Source organism: Neopsephotus bourkii, unplaced genomic scaffold, assembly GCF_033783945.1.
Source record: "Neopsephotus bourkii isolate Nb327-2 ecotype Australia unplaced genomic scaffold, CSIRO-AGI_Nbou_v1 NB_53, whole genome shotgun sequence".
Classification (NCBI taxonomy): Eukaryota; Metazoa; Chordata; class Aves; order Psittaciformes; family Psittacidae; genus Neopsephotus; species Neopsephotus bourkii.
The window spans coordinates 10532082-10556470 of NW_026900570.1; the positions used below are offsets into that span (position 1 = coordinate 10532082).

At 39.8% G+C, this 24389-nt stretch overlaps 1 protein-coding gene across 23 annotated transcripts in view; it reads right to left on the reverse strand.

Moving 5' to 3' along the window:
• Positions 1-350: 350 nt before the first annotated feature.
• Positions 351-24389, reverse strand: part of SVIL (supervillin) — a 142917-nt gene continuing 118878 nt past the window's right edge. For all 23 annotated transcript variants that reach the window (XM_061350687.1, XM_061350715.1, XM_061350705.1 and 20 more), the window contains 20 exons: positions 22262-22351; positions 22092-22178; positions 18691-18868; positions 18255-18427; positions 16855-17010; positions 15951-16087; positions 15293-15440; positions 15021-15166; positions 13972-14147; positions 13727-13871; positions 13119-13395; positions 11073-11224; positions 9779-9884; positions 8482-8689; positions 7685-7818; positions 6830-6985; positions 6282-6425; positions 2734-2855; positions 1769-1924; positions 351-1643 (listed from right to left, as the gene is read on the reverse strand). In XM_061350687.1, coding sequence (XP_061206671.1) covers positions 1557-1643; positions 1769-1924; positions 2734-2855; positions 6282-6425; positions 6830-6985; positions 7685-7818; positions 8482-8689; positions 9779-9884; positions 11073-11224; positions 13119-13395; positions 13727-13871; positions 13972-14147; positions 15021-15166; positions 15293-15440; positions 15951-16087; positions 16855-17010; positions 18255-18427; positions 18691-18868; positions 22092-22178; positions 22262-22351 — 2978 coding nt within the window. In that variant the 3' untranslated portion in view covers positions 351-1556. The remainder of the gene's footprint in view (positions 1644-1768; positions 1925-2733; positions 2856-6281; positions 6426-6829; positions 6986-7684; positions 7819-8481; positions 8690-9778; positions 9885-11072; positions 11225-13118; positions 13396-13726; positions 13872-13971; positions 14148-15020; positions 15167-15292; positions 15441-15950; positions 16088-16854; positions 17011-18254; positions 18428-18690; positions 18869-22091; positions 22179-22261; positions 22352-24389) is intronic.

Here is a 24389-nt window from a genome sequence, read left to right on the forward strand (position 1 = left end):
AACTATGGAGCAATATTTACTGCAGCTCTTGATGAAATCTACACCCCACACATTCAAAGATCTTAACTCATTGCCCTGGTCCTAGGAGAATAACTAGAGCAACAACTTTTTATGGAGGAAGGAGGAGCTTCGAACAGCTGCAGGGCAGAATTAAGATTATACTGTCAGGAATGAAAATGTGAAATCCATTGGTTGCCAGAGGGGAACCACATGAGTAGTTAACAGAAATGCCAAATGCCTGAAACCATTTCAAACAATAGCAAATTTTTACTCGATTCCATGTTCTAATTAGCTGAATGAAAATGATTTTGAGTCTGGTGCTTACTGAAAGAATAGACACGATGCCATACTCATTTTCAGTTCAAGTTTACTCCCAATTGCACAAAGGTTGAAAAGGTTTTTTCAGAGTTTGAAAACCAGCACAATAATTTTGGTTTCATGTATGAAACAGGGAAACCCAAAGGATGCAGGGGTTGTGTGACTGTTCCAACATTCAGCATTAAAGTGTTGCATGACCTAATTTTATCTCATACATCTATTACTTTCTACATTATCTGCTTCTCAAATTATAACTCTGTACAACACCTGCAGGTAGCAAAGATTAAAATATTTTGATAAAATACCACCTTACGGAAGGTTCTAACGACTCAGTACAGGTTACAGTACAAAATAGTGACAAGTCAGAGCATTGCTAAGAGTTTATTCAGAAGCTTTTACTGTCGGTTCTTATATCACAAAAGACATGTTTAATGTTTACAACACGGATTAGAAACTGAGATGTTTTTATTTCTACTATTATAAAAGTAATGTAGGAGACCATTCTAAGCCATCTTCAAAATGCAGACCAATCTTTTTTTTTGGTATATAAACTGTACACAAAAAACAAGGCACTATACATTTTTGGATAATAAAGTATAAAGGTTGATTCACATAGTTTCTCAAGAAATCCATGCTATAAATACAAATGCTTTGTTCAGTTTAGCACCTGAAGCAGCACTGAGGACAATTCATTAACTATTGCAAAGAGGATTTTCAGAAATTTTTTCAGGATGCGTAGGAGATACATATTGGTGGCATAGCTAATTTAGTACAAGCAACTGCCATCCAGCTACTCTTCTGTAGTTTTGACATGAAAGTCTTGGAAGTGAATATATATTGCATTGTTAAATACATACTTGTTCTATGTGTTTATATAAATATAAATTCTTTGTAATCCACAAACTAACAAAATAACACTTTACAAAGAGAACTTCTTCAAAACCAAAAATGGCAAGTATTGTATATAGCCAAAGGACACCTGCAGCAGTAGCTCAAGAAACTACTGTTTAAGTGCATAGGAGAGTAGAGCTTAACCACATTACCTTTAACAGTCAAAATTGAATTCCATTTCCAAAGAGTTCTCTTGGCCTTTTATAATATTACACACCTCCAGATAGGTAGTCACTAATAACTTCAGGTTATTTCTATTTATTCTGTTAATGTGGGGCACAATTTTTCTAAAGGGCATAGAAGGTGAAAACAGACATCCCTTTAGTATTCACTCCAACAAACACAACTTAGAAAAGTCCTTTTGCCTTCTTCAGATTAACCTGCTTCCAAGACGGCAGTGCATTGTACTCTTCTCTTGTCATCTCTAATGCAACCTACGTTTAAAATGAGAGGACATACGATTAGTAAAACCACTTATAAGTAGCAAAACTGTCAAACAACTTCATTGCATGGTTAGATACACATGCACAGAGTACCAGTGCACCTATTCTCTCCTTACCTCAAAGTCCTCGTCTGAAAGATAAATTTCAAGTTTCAGTGGGTCAACTCCCTCAGGTAGAGGCCTAGCTAAGAGATCTGCTAATGGATACACCGTTTTACACAGCTTGGCCAGCACATCCTCCACAAGGATTATCTGATTAGAAACATCTGCATCCTACAGGGAGGAAAGAAAAACAGAGAACAGGATCACAATGCTGAAACCATCTGCTCCCATTGCAGTCTGCAGATGGCATGGGATCAGCCTGCACTGCCTGGCTCAAGGAGCACAAAGCTATGCTTCCAGTTCTGTACACAGCCCTTTCCTACAACAATTTCACAGCTAAAAGAAGGCCTGTGATTAGCAGGACACCCTGTACTCCTAGAATCTTGGTTTAAGTTTGAATTCCGTGTTTAGTCATGAAGCCAGCATTTTCCACTACAGATGGCTGCAGAAGACTTACAAAACAGGAAATGTCATTTGCCTTAAGATGCCCCTTGACTGAAGGCTTTTAAACAGTCTCATGTAATTCAGCTGTGATTCTGCTTCCCAGGTGGGGCAGTCAATGCTGGAGCTCTTGCAGCCAGTTGATCCTTTGTGAGGCATTTTGCTCTCCTGCACTTTGAGCCTGAACGGCAGACCAGAATTGCAGGTTGCCGTGTGCTTCAGATGATTGAAACAGTTGTTCTGCTAAATTCTAGCACATCTTTTTCTAAGAGATGATTCAGATAACACTGCCTTCCCATTTCTAACAAAAAAGAATGAGAAGTTACATGAAAAAACAACCAGGAATGCCTCTGATACCCACACTCCCAGTCAATATTTAGCCACATCGTTATTTTATTTCCTGCACAGACTCCTGAACTGTACTTTTTAAGTTCATCCTCTGGATTTTGGGGCTTGACAGCACAACCAACCAATGTTACTGACAACAAGGGACACAATTACAAGCAGTAGGAAACAGTCTGTGCAATGAAAAGGTTTACCATTTCCGTGATCTCTGCGATGTCCTCCCTGTGTTCCCAACTTGGAAACATGTTAGTGAAGGTCAGAGGCTCTAGGCCAGCATGAATTAGATAGGATTTGGGGGGCTTCTTTACATTTTTCCCTAAAACCAGTAAGAATAAAAAAAGAGAAATTACAAATGGTACTATATTTTGCAATGTCACCCACTATCCAAAGCTACCTTGTAAGCATGTTTAATTGATTCTTTTCTGAAAAGTGGAATTAAACTAAGGCAGGAAGAGTAAGTTTCACCATTATGCTTTTTTAAATGCAGTATGACAACTTTTAACATGTTTTTTGGTATTCTTAAATCTGCCTTTTATTGTATCTGATTTGACAAGATCAAACCATGTATGCTGAAAATCCCCCCTGACAAGTTACTTCCTAACCCAATGTTCTTTATTATCTTACAGAAATAGAGTTAGAATAGAGTAAGCAGAGTGAGATGGTCTGAAGTTAGCCAAATTCAGGTAAATAAAACCTTCTGGTATGCTCAGCAGAAGTGTCCTGCCAACAGCAAATAAAGCTTAAGCTTGGAGGGTTAAGTGAGAATGTTTAAACTGTTCTTAAATTGGGATAACTGAGGTGTAACACAATAATTTTGGTATTACAAATTTGAAGCAATCAGATCTGAGAGTTAACAGAGATACTGCACTAGCTGGATAGCAATTACTGATGGTTTTCAAAGTCCTGCTTCTTTAAAACATGTAGTGTGCACACTACACAGGATATGGACATAAACCTGCCTTGGAATGATGCTGTATCAGATTAAGTAGTTACAGTCATTATGCCAAGTACTGGTAGGAAAAAGGCCCTACTGGTTGAATGATTTAATTCCCTAAGGATTGAAAAGCACTGATAAACTTCAAATGTTACTGGAAAGAGTTGGGCAGTCAGGGACTGGGAGGAGCTATCATTCAAAAAACATTGTACCTTCATCTTACTTAGATTCAAACAACTCAGTCTAATCAAATCGTTCTTCCAGATAGGCAGTGGAAAAGCTGAAGAGGTTCTAAAGTCCAGGTGAAACTAACAGTGAAACATGATACTGCCTCACTTCTAAGGGCTGTAGCTGTCCTAAAAACGAATTCTTGCAGAATTCTGTTATTCCCTACATTCAATCTCAGAGCGTTTTTCATGCACTAAGATTTTCTCTTAGCAGATAAAACCCCAGAAACACTTTCAAGATATTTGACAAGTTAAATAAGATTTATGGTCAAGGAGAACTGATAGGTATATTCATGAGATATCCAGAGCTGCCAATCTGTCCCTTTCATAGCATCATGTAGTTAAACATTGCAAGCCAGGAAAAAAAAACAAAAAGCAACAAATAAGCCCACAAAGCTGGGGGATGGAAAGAGATGAGGAAAGAAATGGAGAGAGAAAAATACGAAAAAAACATTATAATGCTTCTGGTCACTTAACTATATATATTCTGGTAGTCAAAGCAATTTCAGCATCATTGGTATCTCCTGAAATTCAGTTTCTCCCCCTTGGTAAGTAGCCACACGTAAGAGCTAGTCAGCCCTGATAGCTTGATGCAATGAAATTTTGACAGTGGTTGACAGAATTCCAGATTGTGAAAATGACAGACCACCAGTACAGCATAGTTGGAACAGTAAAAAACTGCTAAAGTCTGTTGTAGCATAGAAATAGTACACTAGAATCAGTCTTTAACAGTAGCAAATTTGCTTTGTATCTATGCAACCACACAGCCGAAAGCTCTTGAGAACTACCCCATCAAAAAAGGGAAAAATTCCACAACTGCTGCAAAGTCATGGCCAGAAGTAGAAGAGTAAGTACCCAACAAAAAAGTCTGTCCTATGAACATATGCTAAACTTTACACCCCTGAGGAGTATCTGAAGTGCTTTCCACTGTGCAGCAACTTCAATCCAGTGCAGAAGGTATTAATCCTTTTTCCCACTGAATTCAACGAAGTTTCAGAAATTTGGAAAAGTATCCAAATCTCAGCATGTGTATCTTATTCCATCTCTGCTGGGGCCAGAAAACATGATTTTCATTACCAGATTACAGCACTGTATCAGGAACACTGGAGAGAACAGGATCTTAGTTCCATCTCTCTCACTAGCCTGCTGAGCATCTCTGGGTACTACACTGCATGGATGCTGTGCTGACATTCACTTCTGCTGTGAAGCACATTGTATGAAATGAGTTCAAAGAAATGCATCTTCTCACTCCTTCTGACTTGCGAAAACTGGGGGTGGTGGAGAACAAGTAACTAGCCTCTTCTTCAAGGAATTCAGCAGTAACTTTCAATTACTCTTTAGCACCCTGTTCCTAAACAAATGCTGCTGTTTGGTAGGGCAGTGCCAGGGATACCAGAGGATGAACCATGTAGAGCAATAATACAGTCCAATAAAGATCATGTTTCACTGACTCCAGTCCTAGTTTTCAGCTGTCTCTTGTCAAGAGTTACTACCTCCTCTCAGTGACACAAGACAACTGGGTAGAAACGCAACATTTGCTCCTGCTCCTATTCCACCTCCAGATTGAGAAGGAGACACTGGCTTATCCTTGTAGTGGTGGAACCCAGTACAGATATTGCTTTACCTCTTCAAATATACAAATGTCTATGGAAGCAGATGACAGTTACCACCAGCTGTGTCACAAGTTATAAAGTTTATTTGCTACGGAAGAAATCCGTGGCATCATGAGGTCTCAAGGTCTATAAGTGATCAGGATTTTCTTGCAAGAGGATGTAGTTTGCACCAATTAAGCCCTAGTGACTTATTCACAGCGGGAAACTGCTCTGAATTAACAGAACATTGGCTTTACTTATGCCTTCTCTCCTGGATGGTAACCCCTGCACCTCCCTTTATTCATTCTCTATCAGAAGATGCAAAGTCTGTTCCTAGCCTCACATAACCTTAGATGAAGTAGAGGAAAGCATTACAGTGTCTCAAAGAAACTCTACTACTGCAGGAAATAATCTAGTCTGTGTACTCGCAACATGATGATCAACTAAAGCGTGAATCTGAGTGGCAATAACGCTGTTGTAGAAATGAGCTCAGAGATTTAGCTCTGTCCTCCAGCATTTCCAACGGCCATCTGTTTCCGTGCAAGACTTCTTCTTGATCTTCAAAGTCTTTTCACTTCCCTCACTAAATCAAAACCAAGTTACATCAGCAGGCAGTATCTTCATTCAGTCCTTTGATACACAGAAGGTTACGAATTCTAAGAGAAGCTAGACAGAAAGCATTCAGGTTTAAGAAGCTGTGTTCTCAGAATTCACTTTTAGGGATCTGATGTCTGAAGTACTCTCCCACAGTGGGGACACAGAAAAGAAATAAAGCCTTTCCTCTGAGAACTGAGTCAGCAGAGTATCTTGGCAATTTGGGAACAATGCCATTACTAGACCAAATGTTTGCTAAGAAGGAATGGAGAATGTATCCTCAAATACACTGATGCTTATCAATAACGCTGGGGGGGCACCTGAGTACCTTTCAGCTGGGAACAGTAATGCTTGGAAAAGTAGGACACAGAGAGCCAGGCACAGCAATCTTTTACCTTTGCAGTATCGGAGCACTGTCTCCATGGCGCATTTCCTGTCTGTAGCCCACCTAATGCGAGCTGATCCAGCAATTTTGTTTTCTACAGGCCACCAGCCTTGCCACAGGTACACTTCATGGTGATTGTCAACAAGGAACAGTGCTGTACAGCCAAAAAATAATAAATTCACCATCAGCCACTTACTAGTTCTTAGAATCCTCTGTACAACCTTAGTCTCGCATGCTTGCCAGGATCAGGACAGGATCACTTCAAAGCTTACCAATCCCTTTTTGTTATTCATCCAGCTGAACCTCAGCTGAACTCAGATTCTCCGATATAAACAATGCATTTTTATTGCAAACTTTTTGGACACATGTACATTTGATTAGTTCTCAGCATCTTTATAATGTAAAAATTACTGCTATTACTAACTGCTGTGTAAGTATCACATGCACACATCTTCCTGAGGCAAATCATATTATCAGTGATTACAGTTACTGACTCACTGCCCAGTGCAGGAAACACTTATCTGCTTGCTCGTTCCTTAAATATTTTAAAGCACATACCTGGCTGTGGAGCAGTGTAAAGATCTTCCTGCAAGAATGGCATGGAATTGATGACAGCAGGGTCTCTTGAAGGGTAAACATACTCAGTGGCTGAAAATTCTCCAGATGAACTACTGAGGCTGAACAGGCGGGGGGTGAAATTAAACTTTCCAGGATCTTTAAAGTAAAAAAATTAAGAAGACTTTCAATACAAAATGCCAGAGATGAATATAAATATCATTTTTTAAAAAGTTGGCTTTAGAATGACTGCAATTTTTCCAGTTTTTGAAAAATCAAGAAAGATGACCAGATGTGCTGGAGGACTAGCAACAGTTATGAAGAACTTGAGCTAAAAGGCTGGCTGCCATCAGATTGAACCTGATCCTGGCTAGTTACTACCAGCCATTTCATAACTGGCTGTTTTGCAGCTTAGAGTGAAGCAAGCCCATCTCAGAGTTTAGTTTTCAGATGACGCATTTTCCACTTGGTAAATCAATTATCCTCCTACCTTTGCTGGCAGTTTCAAAGCAAAGACTGGACAAGAATTGTGTGCAGAACTGCCTCCTAAATCCCTTCAGAAGAGAAGCAAAATGCATTGGTGTTAACTGTTGATCTGTGCAGCATGAATACAGAGGGGATGTAGAAGGGGGAGAGAATAAAATGAAACACCTGGTTTTCCAGCACTTCCCTTCTACACCAGTATTACTTAAGTCAGTAGAGTTTTGGAAGCATCTCTCTGAAGGGATCATCTCAACTACCAAGATGTTCTTCAAAAGCTTTACATTTAATCTCACATATAATCTTTACATACAATCTCACAATACTGCAGACCAGTAAAGGAAAATGTGAGTGCCAAATCCAGGAATACAGATGTACCTTGCAGCATGCAATCATAGGCCTTTCGATCTCTCCTTCCTAATGCGTCCCAGAATCCCAAGGGCTCTGACCCTTCATCACATTCATGAATTGTCACCTTGCTGCTGCTGTGCAGCCCTGCCTCCAGCGGACACCTACAAAACACAGAGAGAGAGTGAACCGAGCTTTCTTGCCCCCAACACAAACCTGCTGGCCACTCACATTATTAGAACCCAAAAGCACTCTACAGGCTTGTTGCACACTTCATGTCAACATAGGCCTTTTGAAAATTATGACAAAATTATCAATACACAAGATATGGAATTCCAGCAACTATTTCTGTGCCATTTCTGATCACATTCCCAGTGGAGGAGATGCTCGCGTGAGCTGTCAGTAGGGATTCTCATTGCCTATTTTTGTAACTACTGCTGTCCTCCTCACATGCGTTCCTAAATTAATTTCCTCTTCCTTATACCCAAGGCTTGATTCTAATCCTCCTACCAACTAGGAGCTAGTTTGCTATTCAGATACTGAGAACCTCCCTTCAAATGGAAAGAGATTACAATTTTTTTTGCAACTGTAACTAGAGCTGTAGGAAGAATAGGTGCATTTGACCTTAGTTGAAAGTGATTACAGAACATGTTTTCCCCACTACACCGACTCAACTACCCATCATTCCTCCTCCTTACCAAGCATGCACATGTTGCAGATGTACTCAGAGGACAGCTTTATTTAATTCAACTTTTCTTTGAGACAGACTATTTTAAGTCAATTGGTAGCCTGTATAAACATCTCCAAAATATAGGTCAGAAACTCACTGTTCTTTTATCTTATTGGCTGCTGTTCTTCCTACATCCTTGGTGTGAGATTGTGCTTTGCAGCCATGCCACAGGTAGATAAGAGCTTTATTTATATTGAGGACAATCATGGATGTCCGGGAACGCAGGCTGCTGCAGTGACATGCTACTTCAAGTAAGTTTCCTTCATTGGGAACTTCTCCTCGCACGCAATATAGCCTCCAGTCACCTGGAGCAGACAGGAACAGTGCAGCAGTATTACACAGTCACATGGGATTGAAAATCAAGACCTCTGCTCTGGAACAGCTATTCTCATACCGATGAATTTCACATATTGCATGCCTGTATTACCAGAGAATCATCTAGATAAGCATCAGGTTTGTCTAATACTACTTAAGAAATCCTGTTGCAGAAAAGATGCCTTCTGAAACCTTGCTATCAACAGTTGAAGAGTTTAGCACAGAAGAAGAGCCTGCTCTGTTTCATTCAGGGAAAAAAGGGAAACAAATATGGTAGTTCTCTTATTTGGCTCCTCCTTCCCTGTGCACCTTAGGCACTGGAGGCCACACTCAGATGAGAACTGGTACATCAACTTTTACAAGGGCATGTAGTGATAGGACAAGGGAGAATCGCTTTAAGCTGAAAAAGAGGAGATTTAGATTAGATATTAAGAAGAAATTCTTCGCTATGAGGGTGGTGAGGCACTGGCACAGGCTGCCCAGAGAGTCCGTGGCTGCCTTGGAAGTGCTGAAGTCCAGGTTGGATGGGGCTTTGAGCAACCTGGTCCAGTGGAAAGTGTCCCTGCCCATGGCACAGGGACCGGAACTAGATGATCCTTAAGACCCATTCCAACCCGAACCATGCTCTGATTCTGTGATCTCCAAGCTACACTTGTACTGAAATTCTACCTCAACTACAGCATTTAAGAAATACATATTGCAAAAAGTAATGAATGAGTAACATAAGCTTAGAGTTCTCCTTGGAGCAGGAGGACTGCTCATGAAACACTCTCTTTTTCCCAGGCTATGTAGAAAAGAACGTATTTTAAAGCAAACAGGCACTTTGCTTAATTAAAAAAATAACTAGAATAATTTATATGTGTTTCTATACAATAAAGTTAGCTTTCTCTAGAGTGACAAAATCTATTCTAGGTTCAAAGAAGAAACAAACTACCTTGAAACAAAGCATTGCAAAGCTGTCTCATGGGTTTCATGGCATTCATTTTTACAGAGTATTGTAGTTGAGACCGAATTCAAAGCCCTTCACAATAGGTAAAAAAGGATTTTGGGGCAGAAGCTCTTAACTAACAGTAATTTACTTTGTGCATTTTCTTCTTCCTCTTCCCTTCTTCCAGCATGCACAATCATCCCTCCTTGGAAGCACTGCAGGAAGCATGGCGGTTCTTTCCCTTGAAGCACTTGTACCTGGAAATTGAAAGCACCACACTTTATTAAAAAATGAAGCAAGTATACAGACTCAGGAAAACGAATCTCTGTGGACTACTAAAAATTATACAGTTATGGCCACCCACAAGGATGGCTTTGCTTCTACTTTACAGCTGCTGGCTATTGTTTAATTTACCATAGATATCAGCATGCAATGGGTTTCATATGTAAGCTGCATATTGAAAGAAACCTCTAGCTGGAATTCTACAATCAAGAGGATAAGGAATACCAAATAAACATTGATTTAAATTAGTTTAAACTAATCACCGTTTGAATTTTTACAGGATTGGGCCATCTAGTCTGATGTTCTTTGAAACTATTATGGAGATAATGTAGGAACTGAAATCGGTTTGCAATCTGATGTAAAACTGGTTTTTATGAGAACATGCATGTTCTTTGCTCATTAAACATTGCATTTTGATTATGAAACTGATATAGCCAATTGCTATATCAGCTATAGTGCACAGAATCTCACACTCTGGATCAAATATATTTATGTAACACTTCTGTGAACTCCTCTCTTACTGGTCATGTCTACATTGCTGTTAAAAACCCCTAATTACAGCATTATCAAAGTACAGAAACTAACTTTAAACTTGTATGCTGCTAACAGTCAAGCCACAACAAAGCTCAAGTCCACCTAAAGACAAAGCAAGCTGACAAGCTGTTTGAACTTCAAAGTAGGTGCCTCTGCAGCTTCTAGAACCTCTGGAAACCAAGATAACCTAATAATATAAATACAAAGCAAATAAATTGAAATTTTCAAATGTATTTTCATGCCTTGGCATGGCTGAAAGTGCTTATCCTGCTCTTAGCACTAGGAAAACAGTCCTGTTATCTGAACATGTACTTGAAGTGAAGGCACAGATTTGTATAGCTGTTCTTCACCTACTCCTGGAGAGAGAGCAGATATTCTCCTTCAGCCAGTCTCAGAAATATAATCTTTAGAAATGGGATTTGGGAACAACAATCCATAAAGGAGCTTACGTGTCTCTGGAAGCTGGAATAAAGCCCAAAGTAATTTTGAGGTTTGGCTATTTGTACTGAAAAGAACACCTTTACACAAAGAGAGGAGACAAAAAAAATGATAGTCTGCATTTTCCAGTAGTGACTACTTAGGCAGGCAAGTCTTCCCAGATCTGCCACCTAGGTCTGCAGAAAGCTCACCTGTGCTCCTCTCTCTTCATCAAGTTCCACTGTCATCAATGCTGATGTCCCTTTCTCACTCACTGTGGAGTGCCTTCCTTGCCAGAAGAAATACACGCATTTCTCTTTTCCAACAGCCCTTACTTGTTGATCTCCTTTTTGCCTGCTTCCAACTGCAAAACAGAAAGCACATGCTGAAGAAAGTACTCTGGCTATAGGTTTGGAAAGCACATGGTTTAATCTGATCTAAGCAGATCAGATTAAATTCTGGACTATCCTGCCCAGAACAGGAAAGAAAAAATGTCCAATTGGAACAGCATTAGGTCTCCAAGCCAGTATATCCCTGTGCAAAGTCGGCCTTGTCTCATCAGGTGGATGTAAGCCCACAGTCAGAGAAGCCTGTGCTGGCCAGAGAAAGAGATGTAGAAAGACCTGGTACTATCTGAAGAAAAATAACTGCCATCATTTGAGCCAATTTGCATGTGAAATGGTATGTCCAGTCATGTTACCAGAAGACTTCATTATGGCTCATTTTCCACATTACACTCTGTTCTTTGGCAGCAGGAGAAGAGCTGGATGATGAGTGATACTGGAAACAGAAACAGTTGAGAAACATACAGGCCTAAAAGTAAAAGCTTTATTGGTAAAGTGATATCAGAAAGGAAAACTACAGAACAAAAAACCACAAAAGCAGTATTTTGCAGTCATAAACAAGTTGGGTAAGCTTTATTTATTTAGTTTTTAGAATTAACTCAGTATTTCACGTTGGTCTGGATAGTGGGCTAGCAGTGAATGGTTTCTTTTGTTTTAAAGGATTGTCAGTTAGTTGTTATGGTAAGCAAATAATGTTTCAGCAAATTAAGTTCAAAAATACAACCTGTTATGGAATATTATACTCTTTCCAGTGAATACTGAATAAACAGACATAATGAAATCAAAGGTTAAAAAAAAATCTAAGAGCTTTAAAACAAATTTAAAAAAGAAATATAAAAACTTGTGCCTTGATTTCAGCAGTGCTGAGCAGCATCCAACTGAAATGCTTCGGAGAAAGCATCCTGGTTTTTCAAGTTGAGAACACCCAAGCCACCAGTTGCTTCTAAAATTTATGGTTTTCACTCTTATCTGTACATCCAGCCCATAAAAGTACTGCCTCCTACACAGAAATTTATTCTGTTTTGGAGTGATGGAATATATTTTCATCCATTTGGATTAGGAGTCTGTTTAAAGTTCAGTATTAGTTTTACCCACTTCTCCCAGGATTTACAAGCTTTTGTATTTTTCTTGGATTGGAAAGTATATGAACTCAACAGTCCTGAATAAGACCTTCCTACATGTTTTGGCTAAAAGCCTGAATCTGTATAGCTGTTATATTGCTTTCAACCAATTTTAATATTTTCCTATTTGGAACAATTCTTTTTCGACTATTTTACTTATCATAAAAGCCACCTATTCTTCGTTTAGTGCCAGAAGGGAGAGTTACAATACATTTACCTGATGCTTTCAGGCTCTTTGTCAGAACACTGCTAAAGTTTTCCATCTGAGACTGAATCCCATAGCAAAGGGCTTCCAGAAACAGCAAAAAAGGACAGCACAGGCAATGAGTTGGCAAGGGCTCTTCCTGTCATTGTTACTGTTCTCCATTAACCAGCAAAGGCTTTCCTTGTTGCTAAGTCTACCTCTCTTGCAAGACATTCAGACACTGTCATTAGTCCAGCTGCCTAGTTATTTTGGTGTAAAGCTGTGGGCACAATTCTGGCTTAATGAGCTGTCCTGTGACCACATACAGCACTACTGTTAGGTAAAAGCAGAGATGGACAGTATTACAATTTGATGTATGAAAAATAACTACAGCTTCTTTTTTTTCCTTTTTCTTTAATGCTTTATTTTAAACAATATAAAATAAGAAGCTGTACTTCTTAATGGCCTAGGAAGGCTAAATTAGCATTCCTAACCTTTAAAACAGTTTTACGTCTGAGGAAGTCTAGATTTGGATCTCACCACTAACAGCAGCAGTTTTAGCTGTACTTCTCCATGTTTCAGTGGAATGAAACGGAATTGTTCACTAACCTGTAGTGCTCACCATGTACTTCCACTTCACCACGTATGTGTCTCCCTCATGGAATTGCCCTATGCTTTGCTTAGGCAGTCTGCTATAATCGAATTCCAGGATGTGCCAGACATCCACAGATGCAGTGATAATTTCAAACTGCCTCCCATCTTCTCCTTCCACAAGTCCATAGCCCCGGCCAATATTCATTCCATCCAAGACTGTGCCTACAGTTGTTTGAGGCACAGCCACCATTAGCATGACATCATACGGTTTAGAGTCAGATTTGGATTCTTCCTGTCAAAAAACACAAGAGATTTCTTTGAGCACAGCTTTTTTCTTCTTACGCCACAGTTCCAGCCAGTTTGACTCCTGCATATTTCAGTACTTTAATATCTTGTCATCACTCGATGCCTTGTCAAAGCCACCTTGGCAGTATTCACCCAGCTGCTTGGCACTAATATAAAGCAGCTCTGGGGGTTCACTGTAGGTGATGATGTTCTGACCATCAAAGGTCAAAGCTCACAAGATAAAGAAAGTGCTCTAGATTGCAGAAAACAAGCTTCCCTGGCTTCCATCCCAGCTAGGTCATTTGGTTTGAAATACCTATCATGCTTATTATATGCACCTTCTGGTGAAGGGATTCACTAGAATTCTTCTCATTGAGTTTCTTCAGCTCTGTCCAATCAAGAAATTTTTCTTTGAACAATATTGTCTCATTATGTTCTGTGAGTCTGCCAAACACAGCCCAGTCTGGGCGTCCTTGCCCCTTTCTGTGTAAGCGAATAAAAGAAATAGAATCAAATTAAACACTGTGAAATAAGGGCAAGAAAGCAAAGTTTCTGCAATGAGACTAAACTTGAGTTTCGATACCTTGGTATGAGGGGATTACATTCCCCTGGGTCCAGAGGATTTATATCACAATTGGAGTAGTCAAAGGTGCCATTCCACAGGTGTTTTGCCAGCTGGAATGCCACTTTTCTTTGTGCTAAAGTAACTTCCTTTCCATGCCATACATATACTTCACTGCCAAAATCAAACACCAACACCTAAAAACCAAACCAGAAAAAAAAAATATTAAAAAAAAATCAAACAAACAATCTACCATTAGGTTAGGTGATACCCTGATCCTCCAGTCTCCTAGTGCTGCAAGTGGGCAGTATGTTGACTACAAACTCCTGCAAATATCCAAGCCTCTGCAGTGACACTAACAACTAGCACTGCAATGCAAGTAAGGCCAGTTCAGTGGTCTGCACTGTGGTATCTAATTGTTGAAGAATGGAAGCAACTTTATAGAGAATACTATGAGGTGTATCTTCATGTGGTAGCTAAGTCACTAGCTGATTAGAGATTTCTTATTACTAAAAACCTGATTCTGTTGCATGACTGTCTGCTGTCCAGTCACATTAGCTTTCCCTGACATTTAGACCTTTGCTTCTTTCTGCAGCCAGAGAAGGCTGACAGAACATACAGACTGGGTAACTGGCCCAGCAAACAGGCAGCTCCTTGAATACTTTCAAGAAAATGCATTGTGTCTTTATTTGGAAATCTGCTCTCATTCCTACTTAGATGAATGAAATTCTTTGAAAGTGAAAAGTCTGCTTAAGACAGAAATAAAAGCAGGGGCTTATTTTGTTTTGCTTTCCCAAAGTGCTACCTGTTTTGTACTTCATGACTTTGGAGTGAGGCACTGTTGATGAAAAGATTTACACTTCCTAAAATAATATTTCACTTTAAAGATAACATGATATAATTTCTTGAGACCTGCAGCACACTCTACACAGGAAAGTGTTCAGAAGCTTTTCAGAAACACAGAGAACCCAATTTTTAGTGAACCTCTCCATGAACATTTGCAGTTAATGAAAGTCGCTACAAGCTGAGTGTTCCTGCACTTACCACAGGAGCTGTAAGTGGCACAATACCTCTTTTGGTTGTAGCAGGGTACATTTTGGCACCTTTCCCCAGTAGTCATCCTCAGGAATAAGTTTATCTTCTACAAGGCGATAAATGCAATTTGTTTCTATTATAGCAGCTTCATACATTTCATCTTCTTCAGGACTTCCAGCAGCTTAAGGGAAAGATTGTCAGAAGTAATAAAAAAAACATTAACATCCAACTGCCTTTAGTAAAGAGAACAGACTCAACTATTTCACTGTGATAAAACATCAGATACTGTAACTGTAAGAATGCTTACACTGGTAATTTGTCTGTCCACCAAGGAGTTTCCAGAAGTCTTTGGCTGCATGGGTATGGGTATTTATTCCTTCTTCTATAGTCTGTATATAAGAAGCTCTACAGCCAAGTTCCCTCTTTGTCTGAATTAAAGTTGCAAGTTCTGAAGCCTAAGAGATTAACAGTTATCTGAATAGGATTGCTTAAGTCTTTTGAATACTTGTGCATGTCTTGTTCAGGGAGAAGGCAAAAGTAGATAGGAAATAACAGAGCAAATAGTAGGAAAAAATATTATTATTTGTAGCACTAAATAAACAGATGCTAGAGAAAATGTTATAGAAATACATTCATTCTTTCATTTGCCTTAAAACAAGACCTGCTCTTAATGAACATGGGAACACAAAGGACATCCTGCAATTCAGACTATTTTTGTTTGACTTCAAATCTGTTTCCTGAGGATATCCTCTTTTCTCTTGAAGCTTCATAACCTACACACTCCTACGTCAGGTTTCATTCAGTGCACAGGCTAAAACATATTTATAGGAATCCTGCCTATCTACCTGTCACTGGCTATCAGTTACATGCCACTTTTTGAGACAACTGGCATCAAGGCTTAATTACAGAGACATATACCACAATGATTCTAAAAGTAAATAATAGAAAAAACAACTAGTACTAACCTTTGCTTTTTCTATGACATTTGCAAACTCTCCTACCCACAAGAAACATAAATGTGGAGTTAACAACAGGAAACAGTCTCCGCTGTTCAGTGATGAGGCCCTTGGTTCAACTAATCTTGTTTGAACATGTCTTCTTCCTAAAGAGAAAACAAAGCTAATTATATTCCTTTGGCTACTGGTATCAAATGCCAAGATCTAATTTGTTTTGACTGAAATACAAACAATCCCAGCACATTTAGCAAAAACATAGGGAAACTGTCCATATTATGACTGTCAAAGAAGAATAAAAAGTCTACTGCTGTGGAAAAAAGAGTTTACTCACAGGAAACAAAAAACTGTTGCTTCCTATCAACTAATACTTCTATTATTTCCTGCTCTTGCTTTAACAACTTTGCGTCCTTCTGGAAAGAAGTGAATTAAGTAAATGGCAGAGAGCAGCCAAGTTCCAGAATCTTTTACATTTGCTTAAGTGAAGCTATGGCACAGCTTCTGGTGGGCAGTAAAAAGTTGTAAGAATTTTACTTTGCTAAAAAGTAGCTATTATTTCACAGAATCAGATCCATTACTAAGTGCTGTAAGGGGAAGTGGAGCAACAACATTGTCATGCCACTTCCAAGTGATACTGAGCACTAGAAGAATGGAAAAGTTCAAAGATTTCCACAGGAGTGGCCAGAACTCCTGAAATATTCAGTTTTCTTCTTGGAAAACACACACCAGTGAACACAATGCAGACCTATCTGTAAGGTTTTGCATTTGTCACACAGTTTTCACTTATTGTGTTAGGTTTTGGACATCAGTCTTGAGCTAGTGATCTACAAGAACTTAAGCATCCAACTGCGGTAGCAACTCCCATATGTTACAATCAGCCTAGCATGTATTGAGAGTAAAAGAAGTTCTATCATACCTTTAATTTGCAGCAGCATTAGCTTCTTGTATGGCACAGCACTGTTGTTAGAGTTTTGCTCTGTAAGATTAACACTCCGCAGGCTAATGTTGCTGAAGTTCTCTTTGCTTGCCAAGCCAGCAAGTGCTACCTCGGAGAAATTTGAGTTTGTTGACACTTGTGCACAAAAAGAAGGTGGGGAAAATAAAGAACAAAATTACTAAAAAATTAGTTGTTACATAAAAAAAAAATTATATACTTCCCCTCATTATTTCCAGTATTTCTCCTTCTCAATAACAACAGCAAGACCAGGTTGAACTCAGATCAGCTGCTAGCCCAAAAGCTTTTTCAGGGTTTAGCAGCACTTAATTTTCTAGATACCATCCAAGAGTAAACTGTCAGTGTCAGAATTATGTCATTTGGCAGAAATACCAACTCTGCCAGGAAACGCATCTTATCCAATGTTTTGTGAAGTGCTCTGTAGATCTTTAATGCCTTATAATTGATTCATGATAAAAGACAACACAGTAGCCAAGGCTAATTAACTAAAATTCCCTTCAAATTTGTCTCTGCCAGTGTGATGCAATAGCCATTTACATTTCAAAGTCTTAGTCATGTTTTACTGTAAACTTAAAGCCTAAATTCTTGGCTCCTTTTGCTTATTTCTCAATGAAATACTTATGAATCTGTAATTCTGGGAAATGCTTCTCATTAAATGGCAACAAAAGTATTATACATATAATTAGTGTTTTCATCAATGCAGACAATGTTTAAAGATGATGTCTCTTTATTCAGGTGTAATAAGTAAAATTTGCGCCCGAAATAGTAAAAGTGGCTTGAGAAAACTTCAAATAAGTTTTACAATAATGTCTTTTGCTGTCTGTTGTTAGGACAAAGCAACGTCACAAGTAAAACACGAAGCACTGCCATAGAGCACTGATCCTTTATGGAAATTAATCTTCTGGGGTCAAGAAGGCTAATTCCAGTTTCTAAGAAAAAAACAGGACCCAAAATTGAGGAAAAAAAAAAAAAGAGGAAAAAAAAAAAAAGAACAAAAGTTTATCTGTTCTTCCCAGCTCTCCTCCTCAGCATAAAATAATGTTAGAGCTGCTTGCCTTAATCTCCTGTCCTTGCCCTGCAGGCACAATGGCACTCTCTGCACAAGGTGACTGCGCCAAAAACAAATAACTAAACCTATGTACAGGAGGTGCCTGTAGGTAGCTTTCCCTGAGAAAGTCACACATGCCCTTCTCTCCAGCCTCCTAGGCAGTCTACATTCAAGCTTATACCTCAATCAATTTATTGCGTCTCAGACAATATGTTCCATTTCTTCAGCTGTGGTTTTAGTGTTGGTATTTTTTGTTTTGTTTTAAATTAAAATAGCAAGACGGTATCTTGTACAAATCATCCTGTTAGCTTACTTTTTTCTACTTTCATTCGCTTCGATTCCATGAAGGCAACATTCAGTCTTTGTTCAGTATATTCATGAAGAATATCTTCTCTTGCTGCCAGCATTTTCAGAGGGTTTCTTGAGGACTGGACTCTGCGTGTAGGCCTAACTGCCCGTTTGTGCTCTGCTACAGAAGATATTAACCTGAAAAACAAGCAGTTGGTTAATTTTCTGAGTAAGAATCACCTAACAACAAGAGATTTGCTTAATTCTGGGTGTGACATTTACTAGGATCAGTTCCTTGATTCATGCAAAAGAATGCTTTCAGAAATGTGTAGCAAACCAGACATGCTGAGTACTAAAGATATCTACAAGATGACTTTTATCTGAAGATTCTGACCACGGTCCTGTGTCTACATTCAAAACAATGGAAAAATGAACAAACAAACAAACAAACTGGTTCTTACTTTGGTGCATAAGGATCAAAGATGGCATCAAAGTCCTCATCAAGGTCCAAAGGCACTGAGGAAGAAGGGAAATCCACATGGCGATAAAATTTGGAAAACGTTTCATCATCATCCAGCTTCATCACCTCTTTCACAGATCTTCCTGTAACCGTCAGCACTGTCTCCTGCATCCCAGCAACTGCAGGAAAAAAACACCTCACACAATAAATAATCATACTAAGTTTCTAACTCTAGAAAAAGTAAACATAGCTTGTTTCATAATTGTGGGGGTGAAAGCTTTTTTGGGTGGTGGTGGTGGTGACTTTTTTGTTGGTTTTGTTTGTTTTAAAGTGATGGAATTTGAAGGACAGATGGTAAAAAAGTCAGTTGGAAAAGAACTTTAAAAATGAAGTGTAACTGCTACTCATATAGAACCATAGAATCATTGAATAGTTAGGGTTGGAAAGGACCTTAAGACCATCAAGTTCCAACACCCCTGCCATGGGCAGGGACACCTCACACTAAACCATGTCACCCAAGGCTCTGCCCAACCTGGCCTCGAAAACCGCCAGGGATGAAGCATTCAGGGCTTCCCTGGGCAACCCATTCCAGCGCCTCACCACCCTTACAGTAAAGAACTTCCTCCTTACATCCAGTCTAAACTTCCCTTCTTTAGGTTTTAACTCGTTACCCCTTGTCCTATCACTACAGTCCCTAGTGAAGAGTCCCTCCCCAGCGCCCCTATAGCCCCCCTTCAGATACTGGAAGGCTGCTATGAGGTCTCCACGCAGCCTTCTCCAGGATGAACAGCCCCAACTTTCTCAGCCTGTCTTCCTATGGGAGGTGCTCCAGTCCCCCGATCATCCTCGTGGCTCTCTTCTGGACTTGTTCCAAGAGTTCCATGTCCTTTTTATGTTGAGGACACCAGAACTGTACACAATACTCCAAGTGAGGTCTCACGAGAGCAGAGTAGAGGGGCAGGATCAGCTCCTTCGACCTGCTGGTCATGCTCCTTTTGATGCAGCCCAGGATAGGGTTGGCTTTCTGGGCTGTGAGCATACACTGAAGGTGGCTCATGTTCATTTTCCCATCAACCAACACCCCTAAGTCCTTCTCCGCAGGGCTGCTCTGAATCTCTTCTCTGCCCAACCTGTAGCTGTGCCTGGGATTGCTCCAACCCAGGTGTAGGACTTTGCACTTGTCATGGTTAAACTTTATAAGGTTGGCATCAGCCCACCTCACAAGCATGTCAAGGTCCCTCTGGATGGCATTCCTTCCCTCCAGTGTATCAACTGAACCACACAGCTTGGTGTCATCGGCAAACTTGCTGAGGGCGCACTCAATCCCACTGTCCAGGTCACCAGCAAAGATGTTGAACACAACCAGTCCCAACACCGATCCCTGAGGGACACTACTTGTTACTGGTCTCCAGCTGGGCACTGGGCCATTGATATTTGTGTGCAGCCATCCAGCCAGTTCTTTATCTACCGAGTGGTCCATCCATCAAATTCATGTCTCTCCAATTTAGAGAGATGGATGTCATGCAGGACAGTGTCAAACGCTTTGCACAAGTCGAGGTAGATGCCATCAACTGCTCTCCCCCTGTCCATCAGTTCTGTAGCCCCATCATAGAAGGCCACCAAATTGTTCAGGCAGGATTTCCCCTTAGTGAAGCCATGCTGGCTGTCACCAAGCACCTTGTTGATTTTCACGTGCCTTAGCATGCCTTCCAGGAGAATCTGCTCCAAGATTTTGTGAGGCACAGAGGTGAGACTGACTGGTCTGTAATTGCCCGGGTCATCCATTTTCCCCTTCTTGAAAATGGGGGTCATATTTCCCTTTTTCCAGTCGTCGGAAACTTCACCTGACTGCCATGATCATTCAAATGTTATGGACAGTGGCTTAGCAACTTCATTTGCCATCTCCTTCAGGACCCACGGATGGATTTCATCAGGTCCCATGGACTTGTGTATGTTCAGGTTTTTAAGATGGTCTTGAACCATCTTCTGCTACAGTGGGCCTAGGGTCTTCATTCTCACAGTCCCTGCCTCTGCCTTCCAAGACTTGGGTGGTGCGGTCAAAGCATTTGCCAGTGAAGACTGAGGCAAAGAAGTCATTAAGAACCTCAGCCTTCTCCAAAACTAGGGTAGCCAGTTCTCCTGACAGCTTTCGGAGAGGGCCCACAGTGTCCCTAGTCTGTTCTTTATTTGCAATGTAATTATAGAATCCCTTCCTGTTATCGTTCACATCCCTTGCCAAATTTAATTCTAAGTGGGCCTTACTTTCCTAACCTGGTCCCTAGCTTCCCGGACAACATCCCTGTATTCTTTCCAGGTCAGCTGTCCTTGCTTCCACCTTTTATAAACCCCTTTTTTCCCCTTCAGGTTTCCTCAGCAGCTCCTTATCCATCCAAGGAAGTTTCCTGGCCCTCCTGCTGCACTTCTTTCTAGCACAACACTCCTGAACTTGAATACTCCTGATCCTTGAATATCAACCAACAGTCTTGGGCCCCCTGCCCTCTAGGGCTATACCCCATGAAACCTTACTAAGCAGGCTCCTGAAGAGGCCAAAGTCTGCTCTCTAAATATGCAATAATCTGTATTACAGAATGATTGGGAAATATGGCTGAATCAAAAGTTAGGCACTATCAAAAATGAGTTGTTTTGATAGGATGATATAACCATTTTATGGTCTTGTATATTCCATACTGTCTCCAACCACGTATTTCCTCCCTTAGGAAATACCTACTAGAACTATAAGTGGAAAATTCACTACTTCAGACTAGCGAGTATGGCACAATCATCATCCTATGCTAGTGCCACTTCTGCTGAAACAATACATTTTCTAATGGTATTTGACATTGTATAAATTACAAATGGATTTTTGTCTTACAAATGGAGGACACACATATGATACGGAAACACCATAGAACTCTAGACAGCTTCATAGGTAGTCAACAAGCTCTATGAGGGAGCTATATGAGCTGCTACAGAGTCAGCTTTCAAAAATACAGGAAGTTGAATGAACTGTACTTGGAAGCAGCTTAGTGTCCTATCTTGATTTTAGTAAGATTAAACTACATTTAAAGCTGTTTCACTGTTTATGGCAATATGGTTCAGACTGTGTGGTTCTAAGAAATTTTGCTCTCAGAAAGAATGTGCACATTGTGTGTAGGGAAAGAAGAAAGTTATTTGGCATTTGTGATTTATTCTATGTACATTCAAAATACAATAGCATAAGCTTTTTTTGTTGAAATTTAGCAAAGACTGAATCATAAATATAAAGTGTGTGATCACTAAGTGCTGTCTGAACAAAGAAATATTAAGTTTCTGTTGCCTGGTATTTTAAGTAAGAGGTACTTTATAAGTGATTTACTGAAGTCGGAGAGTGGACACATTGCCACCTTTGGTAACTCTACTAACCTTTGTTATTTAGCCTTCCCAAGAATGACTCCAACTTGTCAAGCTTCATATCGGATTCCAATTGCATATCAGGCCTGGCTTCAATTTCTAAGCAAACCAGAGAGTAAAACTTGTTAATTGAAGGCAAGTAAAGTAAGCCTGAAGACATTTCAGCCATTTTTATTCCTCACCTTCCAAGGGCTTTGTAACTGGAGTGGTAGACTTCTGCCGGTTACTGAAAGGGGATGCTACCGGTGTTAGCACGCTTGGAGAAGCCAGGCCTGCATAAGAACACAGAACATAGGAAATACAGCCCTAGGTCAGGCCACGTTTCCAACAACGGTCACAGGGGGAGCTATTTAGGGAAAACGCTGGTCACTTTGTACAGTCCATCATTCTTCCATGGCCTCCACTATATCCCTGCTGTATTAGGGATGGCAGTGCGACTGCCCTGCTTGCTTCTTAAATCAACAGCAGCCTCATAAATTGTCCCAGTCACAAGAAACAAAACTTTGTTTCCAAGCGTCTGTGAGCGCACTAACGCAAGATACATACTTCCTCTTGAATTCAGCCATTTTGCTTGTTTTCAAGGGAACAGCAGTTCACTTGGTCTACATTTTGGACTCCAGTTCTACCACAAGCCACATTTTAAAACATGCAACTGTTTTGAACAAAAAGATAGGGTTAGCAGGGAAAACACCAAGAATTTGCTTGTACCTTCACTCCCCTGCCACCTTTTTAATTTAAACCCACTTCTCCTAATATATACAGCTGGATGCATCTAACCTGTGAATGCTGTCCCTGGATGAAACGGTAGTTCTTGGGCCCTGTTATGTTTTAAGAACATGTGGAAATGGAAATGGAAATCATCGTCCCCATCACAGCAAGCACTGCTCCCTCCTTTTGTTGTACTCTCCTCCATTCTTTCCAGTAAAAATCATTAAAAAAATAAATCATTCTGGACCCAGTGGATAAAATGACTTTTGTTTACTTTTTTTAATGTGAATCTATGTTGCTCCAGTAAGAGAAATGGCACTCTATAGGTTTCATGGTTTTTATCAGGTAGAAAAGTATATCAAAGCAAAGAATAGCATCTATTACCTCTTGTTCCTGGATATTCAGTAAATGGGAAAATTGACATTTAAACTTTCCTCTAATAATCTATTTTCCACTTAGCATAGCCTACTAATTACTGAGCTACATAAGTTTAAGTCTTCAGTTATTCTGATCAGATTAAACCATTATTGTGCTGGGGGAGAATATACTAGCCACATTTCCACTATCTTCACTGCAAGTCCTAGCAAGTCATAATTGGCAAATGCTAAGAGATTTAGAATATAATCAAGTACCTTTTCCACAAACAATTTTTTTTTTCCCCATTACTCCAGAGACTCAAAATTCCAGCAGGTTTTAAGTCAACTGCTAAAGCCTTCATCAAGGCATATTTGAGAAGACACAGTTCTTAAGCAGCTCTTCCAGGACTTAATCCACAAGACCATATTGAGAATTGCTTCAGATGTTTCTAAAGAACCACCTTCCAATTAGGACTGAAAAATTTTCAGCTGTAAGAAGCAATTAAAATACAGCATCTGTGCACACGTACATAACAAAGATTTAATTTTGCATTGCTTTCTCATCATCTCTTAGATTAAAAACCTCATCGTGATAATTTATTCTTTTAGGGAACAAAACCAGCACACATCTGAATAAAATGCCACAGTGCCACTGTCACTGGATTACCTTCCTTCTCCACATGAATGATTGTGGCACCTAAAGCGATCCTTTCAAGGTATTTTTCTTTTCCCATTAAGAAAAACAAAAGCTTTCACTTTCTATTCCTTTCAAAAGGCTCATATATTCAGGGGAACGGGGAGGGCAATCTCAAAAAGCAGTCTCTGGGCCACCGAACACTTTCTCTTGCCAACTCTCCAAAATAGGTTAGTCTTTGAACACTGACCAGTGGCATTTCCAGCAGCAAAACAGTGTAAGAAGCAGCTAAATTATGTTACCAATAGATGTAATTTGTAATACCATGTATCTCTTTATCTGGCATCAGAATGTGGCTTGGACTGCAAATGGAGTTACTCCTTATTGTAATACTGCCCTCACCAAACAGTGATTTTTTTATTTTTGTGGTTGTCATTTAACTTAAGGTTCACTGTTATTGTGTTTAATAACCAAGTTCTTGTAACAAAATTTAGTCTCCATTAACCACAGGAGATCAGTTTAGATGACTTCTTCCCAAAGCTATCATCTTCCCAGGCACATTGCACGAGCAGCTAAATTTCCACCAGAGTTCAGAGACTCTTGTCCACTTCA